Source organism: Mizuhopecten yessoensis, unplaced genomic scaffold (assembly GCF_002113885.1).
Source record: "Mizuhopecten yessoensis strain PY_sf001 unplaced genomic scaffold, ASM211388v2 scaffold10635, whole genome shotgun sequence".
NCBI lineage: Eukaryota > Metazoa > Mollusca > Bivalvia > Pectinida > Pectinidae > Mizuhopecten > Mizuhopecten yessoensis.
Genome location: NW_018408645.1, coordinates 372488 through 386227, shown reverse-complemented (window position 1 = coordinate 386227; position 13740 = coordinate 372488). Strand labels below are relative to the sequence as shown.

The 13740-nt window shown below is 36.1% G+C and overlaps 1 protein-coding gene across 1 annotated transcript in view; it reads right to left on the bottom strand.

Moving 5' to 3' along the window:
- Positions 1-47: 47 nt before the first annotated feature.
- The window catches only part of LOC110461565 (atrial natriuretic peptide receptor 1-like), a 65168-nt gene continuing 51475 nt past the window's right edge, over positions 48-13740 (bottom strand). Inside the window, exons 13-19 of the mRNA XM_021515081.1 lie at positions 9419-9538; positions 8305-8398; positions 6687-6914; positions 5040-5189; positions 4109-4207; positions 2420-2511; positions 48-1986 (exon numbers count right to left, since the gene is read on the bottom strand). Coding sequence (XP_021370756.1) covers positions 1702-1986; positions 2420-2511; positions 4109-4207; positions 5040-5189; positions 6687-6914; positions 8305-8398; positions 9419-9538 — 1068 coding nt within the window. The 3' untranslated portion in view covers positions 48-1701. The remainder of the gene's footprint in view (positions 1987-2419; positions 2512-4108; positions 4208-5039; positions 5190-6686; positions 6915-8304; positions 8399-9418; positions 9539-13740) is intronic.

Sequence of the window (13740 nt, the reverse complement as noted above, 5' to 3'; positions counted from 1 at the left end):
AATTGTAATGAACATAAAACAAACAAAATATAGATGTATACAAAATATTTATATTTTTCTTTTAAGCCTGTTTGTGAAAACAGGACGTCTCCGCTAACTTGGATGTCTCCGACTATTTCTCAATGAAAAGATCTACGAGCAAAGATAATTCGTCAACATATAATTAACATTCACAACCATCAACTTTGAATAACATGCACAAGTTAATATTATGGAGTGCATGAATAATACTAGTCCAGTCTGAAACAATATCCCATTCCCAAACAACATATCATTCTCGAACAATAACCCAGTCTCACCTTAAGTCCAGCCTAAGATTATTTCATTAATCTGAATACATATCGCAGCGGAAAATATTTATTCATTAAGTGAATGATTATAGAGTCTGAAGTTTTCCATTGAGAGAAAATGTATCAAAAGTATTTAAGCTCATTCGTATATATGAAATACAAGTAAACACGAATACGATATTCTTATTATCATCACAAAATGTGTTCAGAATGTTCATATGTATAACAGAAATACGGGTACAATGTTCTATTTATCATAACACAATGTGTTCAGAATATTTATCAAAGTATTTAAGCTCAATGTTCATATGTATGAGAGAAACACGAGTACAATATCTAATTACCATAACAAAATTTATTTAGAAATTCAACAAAGTTAAAATACGGTATGAGTAGTTATTTTAGCTGAGACAAATGTTAGCTTAAAATAGAATTTTAACAGACAATCGCATTAATGAATTGGCGCACTCACAGAATACAAATTATATACAAAATTTTCAATTAGCGCATTGTTGAAAATGTAAAAGCGCTAAACTTAGAATACCGCTGATATATATACGTACAATGTATACAGTCCATATATGTATACAATGTATGAGTTTAGCAAAAGTACAATTTTCTATTTAAAATTTCATTTTGTGCAGACAGTTCGTTTTCAAATGAAAAGCTAAATGTCAATATATATTAGTTAAAAACAAATACAACATACTATATTTCATACTACTCTGTTCGGTCAGATTTCCGTACACAACCTTTGTCCAAACATGTATATAGGAGAAAAACTTTCTATTCATTATTTGACACAGATTTCGTTTTGAAAAAGAAAGTTGCTAACTGTCCAAATAAATCAGACAAACAAGAGTGCAATAGGCTATTCGATGGATAAACACGAGTATAATATCCTATTTATCACATCACAATGTTTAGACCTCTTTGTCAAAGTAAGTAAACTAAATATCAAATATCAGAAAAAAACTATTCCGTCAATCATAACACTTTCATACTTTTTTTTTTTTTTTTTATCAAAGTACACTTATAGGTAAATTAAATAACAAAGAAATGTGATGAGAACATGTACCATATTATTTTTATCAGCAGACACACATTGTTATCATACAGAATATAGAGATTTGTAAGCGAAGCAAATACAGGAAATATTCTTTACAGATTAATACACCTGTAGCATTCTGTGTTCCACATAGATTACCATGCCTCCAAACAGTGCTGTCAGAACACACCTGTAATAACGTGTATAACGTTAGGCAACATAGGGAGACATATCAAAGGAAATATACCACTTATTATACAAACACAGTGGCTATTTTTCGGGTCCTTATTCTTCACGAACACAATATAATGGTACATATGATAGTAAACATATCAGTCACGTGAAAGCTATACTTCACCTACTCTACTCAAACCTGATGCCTTTCTGTGCTGGCTGCTGTGGACCCATCACTACCTTATTATTAAGGTTCTTTAACAGTGTGATGCATCCGTCAACGTTTCCATTTTGTTTCTCGTTCTTGTTTTCAACGGCGTTTTTTATTATCGGATTTTGTTTCTTTTCAGTCACTGTAATAATTTCGTCTATAAGAATATTTTCCTCGTCTGTAATTGTGATGTTATTATCCTTTTCTTTTCCCAGGGTCTTACCTGCACCTAGCAACCACCACGTGTTCATGTCCCCTTTCCCCTAAAAATTATTGGCAAAATCTGATAAATACAAAAGTGAAATCGGAACATACAAGATGTTATTATTTTGGGTTATCATTACAAAACGATTTTGACAATTCTTAATCTATAAATATTTTTGATTACAAATGACATATTTTAAATTTGGTATACAATGTCAAAAAATGACGTTTCCCTGTCGTATTTCTAGTTGAAACATTAAAAAAAAACTGTTCGTTTTTTTTTGTTTTATCTTGTAGTGATACTTCTGAGGCCATCAATTTACCTAAGTAGTGTTACAGCAATATAATGTATTCGAATTATTCTTTAAACTAAAAGCAACTGTTATTATATCTTGTACCTGGTCCTGATAGACGGACTGAATACCTAGGTTGACAGTATTGTTTATCACACGTACACAATATTTCCTATCAGCTGGATTATGTGTGCATTACCTTTATAGGGATTGCACCTCTCTCCTCGAACACGAATTCGTCATACAGAGCCAGTTCCGTGTGTGTAGAATCACTGATGTGAATTCTGTAGGCTGTAACATTATATCATAGAGGAACATATAAACTTTTAATCATAATGTATACTTTAAAAATCGCTGCATATAAAAAAACAAATGAAAATCTTTCTCTGCATGAGGTCATTAGTCGTCTTGTGTAATCATGCAGTGGGAAACAGCAGGTTCATTTCCCCTTCACCTACAATCTCAGAAGCTAATCTTTTTTCATTTCATTCGTAATGATTTGATAGCAAGTGCATCATATACAGGTACCCCAGATAACACGTCACTGTATGGTACGTGTTTCAAAGCTACAGACAGTCCAGTATTTGGTCAGTCCTGTGTTATGGCAGTTCAGTGTTATGGTCCGTCCTGTGTTATGGCAGTTCTATAATATGGTCAGTTCTATGTTATGGTCGATCCTGTGTTATAGTCGGTCCAGTGTTATTGTCAGTCCTGTGTTATGGCAGTCCTATAATATGGTCAATCCTATGTTTTGTCGGTCCTGTGTTATGGTCGGTCCTGTGTTATGATCGGTCCAGTGTTATTGTCAGTCCTGTGTTATGGCAGTACTATAATATGGTCAGTCCTATGTTATGGTCGGTCCCGTGTTATTGTCAGTCTTGTGTTATGGCAGTCCTATAATATGGTCAGTCCTATGTTATGGTCGGTCCTGTGTTATGGTGGGTCCAGTGTTATTGTCAGTCCTGTGTAATGGCAGTCCTAAGCTATGGTCAGTCCAGTGTTATGGTCAGTCCTGTGTAATGGCAGTCCTAAGCTATGGTCAGTCCAGTGTTATGGTCGGTCCTGTGTTATGGTGGGTCCAGTGTTATTGTTAGTCCAGTTTTATTGTCAGTCAAGTGTTATGCTCAGTCCTGGCAATATGGTCAGTCCTGTTTTATGACAGTTCTAAAACATGGTCAGTCCTATGTTATGGTCGGTCCTGTGTTATGGTGGGTCCAGTGTTATTGTTAGTCCAGTTTTATTGTCAGTCAAGTGTTATGGTCAGTCCTGGCAATATGGTCAGTCCTGTTTTATGACAGTTCTAAAACATGGTCAGTCCTATGTTATGGTCGGTCCTGTGTTATGGTGGGTCCAGGGTTATTGTCAGTCCTGTGTAATGGCAGTCCTAAGCTATGGTCATTCCAGTGTTATGGTCAGTCCTGTGTTATGGTCAATCCAGTTTTATGGTCAATCCAGTGTTATAGTCAGTTCATCCAGTGTTATGGTGGGTCCAGTGTTATTGTCAGTCCAGTTTTATTGTCAGTCAAGTGTTATGGCAGTCCAGTCCTATGGTCAGTCCTGTGTCATGGTCAGTATTTTACTATTATCAGTTGTGTACATTTTTCGACATTATTGTGTGACGTCATCTTCACAGTTACTGGAGTCACTCACTTTCCCCTTTATTGAAAACATTGTGTGTCTCACTTTCTCCTTCTATGAGTTATATTTGTGATTCACCTCTACCCTTGAGAGTGATATTTGTGACTCACCTTCACCCTTGGGAGTGATATTTGTGACTCACCTTCATACGTGTGGGACTGATATTTGTGACTAACCTTCACCCTTGTGGGGGTTATATTTGCGACACACCTTCACACTTGTGGGAGTAAAATTAGATTTTGTGACTCACCTTCACCGTTCGACTCCATGCGGGAGGCAGTGTTAACTGTGTCTCCAAATAGACAGTAACGAGGCATCTTCATTCCGACCACTCCAGCGCAGACGTGACCTGTTTCAAATATGAACGTCTAAAAGTGTTGTAAAGTGGCTTTTTGTTTATCCGAATAGACATTAGCGAGCCAGCTTTAGTTCTATATCTTCAGTTCAGCAATGGGCTGTTTAAAGTATGTGTGACGTTAAATTAAATTTACCTACTGGTTCCTTAATTAAGAGATTATTGGTGAATATGGAATACAGAAGGCCAATCTGCACCCTGAAACACCGGTTGGATAGCGAGACAACCAGGTGAGCGGTTCTAATGTAGATTGTGTTTACATATTTAAGGATTGAGCCGTTTTCAGATCTCACTCGTAATCAATAGAAATACCACATTATAACATCATATTGCTATCAAAGGTCTAACAATCTGAAGCAACGCACTGTTGGTTTTGGCAAAATTGCGGATATTTCTGATAGAAAATAATATTACTTTAGTAAAAATCGGCTTTTTAATGCATATAAAACAAAAAGTAATATCTAGAGTGTGGGAAAAACCCACATTAGACAATTACATATCACCAACTTAACACAGAAAATAAGTTACTGCTTTGACCTAAGCATATAATTTAACTGGAACTATTTTTCTCTGTTTAATTGTTTGTGATATGTTATTGAATTTTGACGTCATCAATCGATATATTGTGTTTATAACTGATGCAATACCAAATCAATTTGGTAGGGCTATAAACTAGCATGGTAAAGAAATCTTATAAATGCACATATAGGTCGAATGTGAAATTAGTAATTGTAATCTAAGTCTTGCCGTTAATGAAGAACTAAGTCATAACAGTCAATCAATCAAGAAGAAAAAAGTCAAATTTTATTGATACTGTTTTGCTTACCTGAATGTAGTCCTACACGAATTTTCAGATTGTCTCCATTTCGATGTGGAATCACAAATATCTTGCTTTCTTCAACAAGTTCGAGTGCCATCTTAGCAATTTCGGAAGCGTGGGCTTCAGTTACATTCGGCACACCAGAAACAACCATATCTGAAAACAAAACACAATCACATTGATTTAAGGAAATTCTGTTTTTCGGTAAATGTTGATAGTTAACTGTATAAAGACTAAAAGAAAGGAGTATATCGCAGTGTAAAAAAACAACATAATTCGAACTCAAAATCGATGAAACTGGGGCAAAATACGAATAAAGGAAAGATTTACACGGAAACCATTTGAAAAAGTGCAAAGTGATTAGAACCAGGTGTTCCGGAAGGGTAAACCTTTTCTGCTTCCTCGGCAATATCTGCCATGGCAATCTACTGGGAACAGGGTTAGTGACAACAAGACAAGGCAGCTTATAAGCATAATACAAAACATTGACATTCATATAAACAATGTAATAACATATTTTCTCTACGAGATCACGATGTCAACCAGAAAACTTGTCAAACGTTTGCATCAAACTGCATATTTGAAAACCCTTCGTTGTAATTTTCTATGTCAGCAATCGACATATATCACGGAAGTCATGATATTCTGAGCAATCTCTTCTAAAATCACTAAAAGGAAAATACTTCCTCCAAAACATTGAAATAGAAACCTGTGAGAGACGGAATAATGTCCTATACGTTGGCATATCAAAACGTTTTCGATTCAAATATCAATTAGACAATTTTTTTTTTTATATTTTTTCATAACAACTAACAAATTAAACAAACTAACTAACTAACTTTATTTGCTTACTATGATTACATGAATAATAATGCTACTTTTATTTCTAAACACTTTCTTCAGGTTGGTAAGTATGGATTATGAGAAGTTCTTTTTACACAAGTTCTTTTAGACGACAGAGTATTGACACAATAGTTGTTGGAAAATGTTTTCAAAAATTGTACTTAATTCTAAATTACGTTGCAAAAACGACATTTTCTATTTGAAGTTTTGAATGAATGACACACTTCTACGTATCCACAAATGTTTTTGTTAATTGATTTTACAGTACACAATAGCATACTCATCAAAATTAACCCTTGGATACAACAAAATTGGCATTTACCAGCTTTTGCAGATCATGATTATAATGCTTTTTGTTTTGTTTTTATTTTCTATTAATACATTGACAGCAGTAACACAGGTCTTTCACGGAATATAGGACTTCAATTTTCCTAATTACAGAAGAAATGATAACATGCTACGGCAATAACACATTATACTGTCACTGGACCCACCACTAACACGCCACTATATTGTAGTATCTCCTAGGTGACCGTTAATGCCAATGATCCTCGTAAACGTAATGTTCTTCAACAGCACGGTTATTGTTAGGCGTTTTATTACAGATAATTATGTCTATGTTTGGAGTACCTGTTTTAATTTTGGCAGTTGAGAGGTTTATTTTATAGGGTTACGCGTCCTATCAACAGCTAAGTTCATTTAAGGACGTGGCAGTTGATAGCATGCAAAAACACAGACAAGTCACATGGAACTCTGTACATAACTTCGATACTTTACTTTTGATCCGATGATATATAAATACCAACTTACATGCATCTCCTATTGTTTCCACTTTGTAGACATCGAATTTTTCAATGATTTCGTCAAAGGTGATGTATAGTTTATTGAGCAGGGCGACAACTTCCATAGGCGTACTTCCGCTACTGAGAGACGTGAATCCCACTATGTCACTGAAAAAGATGGTGCAGATTTCGTACGTCTCGGCCTGGATAGGACGTCCATGTCGAAGTTCATCGGCAACAGTCTTAGGTAACATGTCTGTAATCAACAGAGGGAAATATTCTTAGGTAACATGTCTGTAATGAACAGAGAGAAATATTCTTAGGTAACATGTATGTAAACAAAAGAGGGAAATATTCTTAGGTAACATGTCTGTAATGAACAGAGATAAATATTTTTAGGTAACATGTATGTAAACAACAGAGGGAAACAGTCTTAGGTAACATGTCTGTAAACAAGGAAGGGAAACAGTTTTAGGTAACATGTATGTAAACAACAGAGGAAAACGTCTTAGGTAATATGTCTGTAGACAACAGAGGAAAACAGTCTTAGGATTCATGTCTGTAAACAACAGACAGCAACATCTTACCTTATTACATTACATACGTCTCGAATATTGCAGGGAAAAAGTAAACAAACCAACAGACAGACAAATATAAAACCTGTCACTCTGACCGGTGGCAACAAAATCAAATGTGCAGAACTTGAACTTGGTGTGTCCATACCATGGTGTAAATATAACCTTAATGTGTGGAAGCGTTCATGTTATTCCTCGACACAAGACACACGATTTTTCTTCAAAAGAGGTCGAATGACACTTTAACCCTTAACCATGACCTTCAAAACTTATGAAGAGTTAGAATTGGGTGTTGCTATAAAAGGTGTAAATATATGCTCAACCTTTTGAGGGGTTAATGAGAATTTTGTACTTTAAATGTGATTAAGTGTGATCTTTGATCCTTTGATATTTCATATGACCACCGAAATCTAATCCGGTGTAGAACTCCATTTTACTATCATTCAATACTTTTAAAGACAGACTTTGTACAGAGGAACGCACAGACACAGCGCTCACTGTAGCCCCGCTGAACAAAGAAGGTTGAATAAAAGTCCGGAATTCGAAGTCAGGAAAGCATGTAGGAACATTTATTTTCGAAACATGAGAGACGAAATTAACAATATTTAGAGTCTGAAGAACTGATTCAAGGATCAGAGCTGTGGAGCTTTGGAGCTGTGTACAGCGAACACTGAACTGGTTTGTCTTAAGATGGTCAAATGTAAAAGGGATTCGAGTCGCTAGAGAGGTTTTTAGGTGAAACCTGAACTGAATTGTTTGAAGATGTACAATTGTAAAGTGAGTCTCCGTTTAGAGTTGCTAGATTGGTGTAAAGTGAACCCTGCTATATTCGGGTCTGTACATAGGTTAAAAGGTGACCTCTTGTATGTAATAGTTTTCGGCAGGTGTAAAAAGTGGTCCCTTCGATATCGTAGTGTGTAAATACATGTGTAAAAGTGACCCTCACTTCTTTCTGGTCAATGTATACCAAAAATGCCAGCTATTACAGATCTCATGTTTGTAAAAGGGGGCGAACACAGTAACTAGAGCGAGGTATCGTACCCCATTATATAATCTACAATATAAACCTACTGTAGAGTAACCGGTCAGTCTTTTGTTTCTCCAGTATGAGTTCCTTTGTCCTGTCCGTCACCAGCGACTCCAGGTGCTTGGAATACTTCTCCATCTACAAAGATTTAAACAATCGGAATGAATTAGTCCGTAGTTTGGTGCGACTTTAACACATTTAACCCCGCAGTAATAGACATGACATGTTACATGTCATTATTTTTGCAAAGAATATTATTTCAAAAAAGAAAACAGCAATAATGTACAACATTTATACAGTGTTTAACATAAGTTACTAATTATTTAATGACGCTTTACTATAAAATAAACGCTTAGAAGTTACAGAAGCATTTTAAATATATAAGGCATATCAATCTACATATCAATCTACATGACATTATTTGCATGTTATTTGTTGTTCTTCGTGTTAACGCGGACGAAATTGTATTTACATAACTTTGTATAAAAAATGGAGAACTTTCTAACATTATTGCTTTATATATTCAAAATCTAAACCAAACGTGTAAGCCTTCTTAAGGATCCTCGTACCAATGTGAAAACTGTAACTACATGTATGTATTTGAATGTACAGTTTCGGTACAGTTAAGAAAAAACATCAAATATAAAATAAGCAAAATAAAACAACAGTGTTGTAAATGTAAAAATTCAGCGGGCTAGACCAGGCTTCGAACCCTGGACTCAGATTGTAATATAATATCGCTCTAAACGAGTTAGCTACCTGGACCATGGAAGCAACCTAGCCAAACACTGCTATAGTAATATCCAAAGATTAAGGGAGATATTGCTGCATTTATATATACGAAAAACCAGTGGGACAAAGATCCTTAAATCATGAGTCTTCTCAAAATCCTGATGGTAGGTGGAAAAATATACCATAAACGGCCGCCACCTTTACGTGTTCCTCTCTGAACGCAGGTGACAGTGGTCGCGGACGGCATACTTAGGGGCTAAGCAACACATTTTGTAAAGACGTCACTTGGTGCCATGCGCCGAGTCGTCTCCGGAAAACACAATCAATCTTATTTGATATAAACAAAGAGTCATACTCCCGGGAGAATGACACATGTATCAAAGAATGAATAATTTATCGTGTATACAAAGAACGGTAATTACTCACCATATTCATCATCAGGTCTACAGGGTTGAGCTTACTGGGGTTCATCTTTTGCAGAATCTTCTTGATTATGTCAAATTTGGGTCGATCAAACTGATTATTATTCCAACAGGACACAATCAACTAGGACAATGAATAAAAACAAAGGGTAACGTCAGGTACACAAATACGTTCGAGAAACGTAACAAAGGGTTAAGTCAGGTACACAAATACGTTCGAGAAACGTAACAAGTCAGAGAAACAACAACGGGTTACGTCAGGTACGCAAACAGGTCAGAGAAACAACAACGGGTTACGTCAGGTACACAAATAAGTCAGAGAAACAACAACGGGCTAAGTCAGGTACACAAATGCGTTCGAGAAACGTAACGAGTCAGAGAAACAACAAAGGGTTACGTCAGGTACAAAAATAAGACAGAGAAACACCAACGGGCTACGTCAGGAACACAAATAAGTCAGAGAACCAACAACGGGTTACGTCAGGTAAGCAAACAGGTTAGAGAAACAACAACGGGCTAAGTCAGGTACACAAATGCGTTCGAGAAACGTAACAAGTCAGAGAAACAACAACGGGTTACGTCAGGTACACAAATAAGTCAAGAAACATTACAGAGGAATATGTCATGTACACAAATGATTCCGATAAAGACAACAAAGGGTTATGTCAGGAAGAGACATAAGTTAGAGAGAAAAAACGGGAATATGATGTTACATTAGATACACAAATATTATAGAAAAACAAAAGTCGGTTGCGTCAGGTACTTTAAAATAAGTTAGGATAACATTATAGGGGGCTACATCAGGTCCAAACATAAGTTATTATTTCGTGATAGATAACTACATTTTCTTTATTTAAACAAAACTAGTATTTTTTAAATCGGAAGTAGAATATACCGCCATCTTTGAAACCGAAGTAGGAAAACCGAACGCTGAAATCTTAGCGAATATCATTTTAAATAGGAATTAGGATCGTCTTATGCCGTTATTTTGGAGGCGACCTTTGATAGTACTATGTGACAAATCCAAGCCTCAAGTTGATGCACCATCTTCATCAGTATATCGTTTTAACCTTTCCCTTCCCGGCACGCCCTTTATCTTCACACGTCGTCAGAATGTCGATCCGAACATACTAGTTCGTTTATTTAGCTATCAATTCTTAGCATTTTTAATTGAAGCCTGTGGCAATTTTTCGATTATTTTTCATAACCAGTTATGCAAAACTTTCCTTGTTCGATAAAAGGTAATTTTACAATTTAAAATTTCTAAATATGATTGAATTCACAAGTAAATACAGTACGTGTCTCGCTTTGAAGTCATAACCGATAAGCTATCTCGTCGTGATATAGAGCCCGTAGGCAGTTACTCCACTGTTATAGTCTAGACGTTTGGTTCGCATCTTTAGTGCAAAGTTGTATGCAGTAATACTAAATATGCAACTGTAAAAATGAATGGAACTAATACTCAACATCTAACACAAGTCAAATACAACTAAAACACAAGTAATGCAAAAGGACAAAATCTGAAATGAAAATCGATGCGAAAACAACTGAGAAGTAAGCAGTCATGGACGCCCACACAAACGTTACTGATACAATGAACGGTATATAGGATTATTTATAATTCAATAGTTTAGATAGTACCTAGCGGGAAAATATTATTCATAATTCATTAGTTTATATATCACGCATTCATCGATCTCAACAAATATATCAATGGAAAGGCATGATATTGTGATGTAGATAATAGGTATCCCAAGGTTTAAATTGTATCAGTACAATGCGTTTCAAAGACATTTAACGGCAATATTATATGCGATAAATTGCCTTTTGCATTTTTGATATTTAATATAAATGTGTACCTTGACATGCGAGTATGAAGTGTAAGAAAAATACGTTTCTACCACAATACGTTGTGTTATTCCACTCTTAGATCATTGTATGATTTATACACCACACCACACATGACCTTCCGACTTTTTTCACGCGCTTTTTGCCGCTTGCTGTTTTGTTTACGTCGTCTGCTGTCAACATCCGGCAAATGTTGGTGACTTTTGTGACGTTATGCGATGGGAAAAGGGGGTTATTTAGGCAATTACCAAAAGAAGATAATGCTTAAAGATTTGATCGCTAGTTTCAGGCAAAATTGCTACAGACGCTCGATATCGTTTCGACGCCATACCGTCGCGTGTCCAGGTCGTGAAACCAGAGACGTAATATGTATGTATATGTGAAACCTAAACACGATCTGTAACAGTGTCGGAAAAAAATTCTTCTCCCCATGTCCCGTTATCAATATTTGGAGGGCCTGTCTATGGCGGAACTCTCACTATAAACGTGAACCATAGAACCTCACGAAGAAACGTACCAGGTCTATGGTTTTGGACATTGACAGCGATTAGTTCGTCTACATCACTTGGCGGGAGGCAGACTTCGTACGATATGCTTACGCGCATATAGTCCGTGGTAAGTTCATATTAATTAATGCAGTATTGCATACTCTCAATATTTAAAGTCGTTCATCTATTTAATTTTTTCACGAAGTTGTTGCCGAAACATTAATTTTGAAAATGATTAAATTTGTAAAAAGATTGTCTTATTTGAATATTAATGAGTGACTTTTTACATATGGGTCATATCACTACGCCAGCCTTGTCAACAAAATGTGCGTATGCTATTCAAATCAGGAAATACTCCAGCTGTTTCAGACTGAGATTGTGGTAGAAACAAATCTCACGACTCGCGGTTGTTGAGTATGGTATTTATTTCAGTCTTGTTAGTTAATTTTCAAAGGTACAGAAAGACACTCGCTAAAATTCGTGTTTTTGTAACTTTTGAAAATTAACTAACTCGAGTGAAATAATTACCATGTTCAACAACCACTCGTTGTGTAACCTCTATGTCAACCTTTTACTAAATACAGCAAGGTCCTAAGGTTTGATGGGGTGAAGGGAGAATAATAAAGCAACGTATCGAATACTATTGGATAGGTGTATTAGAATGTCAACAAGGACTTCTTCGAGATAATCGATACGTATATATATATACCAGTAGTTAAAGATTATTTTAAACTTTCATAGCATCGACCTTGAATGGCCTTGCTCTTTGGAGATATGACCAAAAGGTTTGTGCTCTTAAGGACGTGCCAGGTTTTGGTGGTGGAGGAAAGCCAGAGCACCCGGAGATAAACCACCAACCTACAGCCACTACCTGGCGATTGTCCCTCGTAAGGCCTCAAGCACGCGACCCATTGGTGGAGGGCTAGTGATCGTAGACGGTCAGACGCCTTAACCACTCGTCCATCGTGGTCCCGCAGATAAAGACGATTACTATAAAGTATATGTTAAAATTAGATAAAAATATGACCATGCGTTCTCACTGCCCAGATATTAAATTGGTTTGTAACATTTCCTTCGCAATGTTACAAACAATACACTGTTCTCAGAGCTACGTTTTAGTGTAAAACAGTTAAAAAACACTATCCTATTAAGTTTCTAGTAGATTATTCCGTGTGTATTAATGTCCTAGCGCGCCAGTAATAACACACTACCAACACATCTATCGATATCTGTTAATCTCTCGGTTTCAATAGTACAGATCGCCGTTCTCTCATTAGTTAAACATGTTAAACGAAAACTCCCGACGCGACCGGAATAGGGCCAGATCATTCACATCTCAGGTTTAGGTGATGCATGATTTGTAGCATTATACCCAATGAATAGAAATAAGGAACTAATCAGGAATCTCATTGAAGGTAGAACATGTTAAAGAGACGATTAATCTGAAAGATTACAAGACCAATCTTAGTACACACGTCATCAGACGGGTAGGGGAAGGGGAATGAGTGTGTACTCCTTATAGACGTATGATGTCCGCAAGATGGGAAGTTTCATTGGTTCATACATTGGTGAAACAGCAATGAAGAGAACTTCACATCAAGGACAGATTGGTTATCTTTACAATAATGCGAGACAGAGAACTAAAATTGATGATATATTCATAATATAAAAAACGAAAGATTTCAAATTGGTTAACTTAAAAGAAAGATAGTGAATCACTTAAATTTCTTTGTAAACGTGCAGTGTAAAAGGCTGATTGACGCTGGTTTCGTATTAAATGGTTATACCTCTGAAGCGGTGTGTCAATATAACACTTGCTGTTGCGGTGTATCAGTATACCATCTACTGTAGCAGTGAGTCAATATACCACTTACTGTAACAGTTAGTCAATATACCGCTTACTGTAACAGTGAGTCAATATACCACTTACTGTAGCAGTGAGTCAATATACCACTTACTGTAACAGTGAGTCAATATACCACTTACTGTA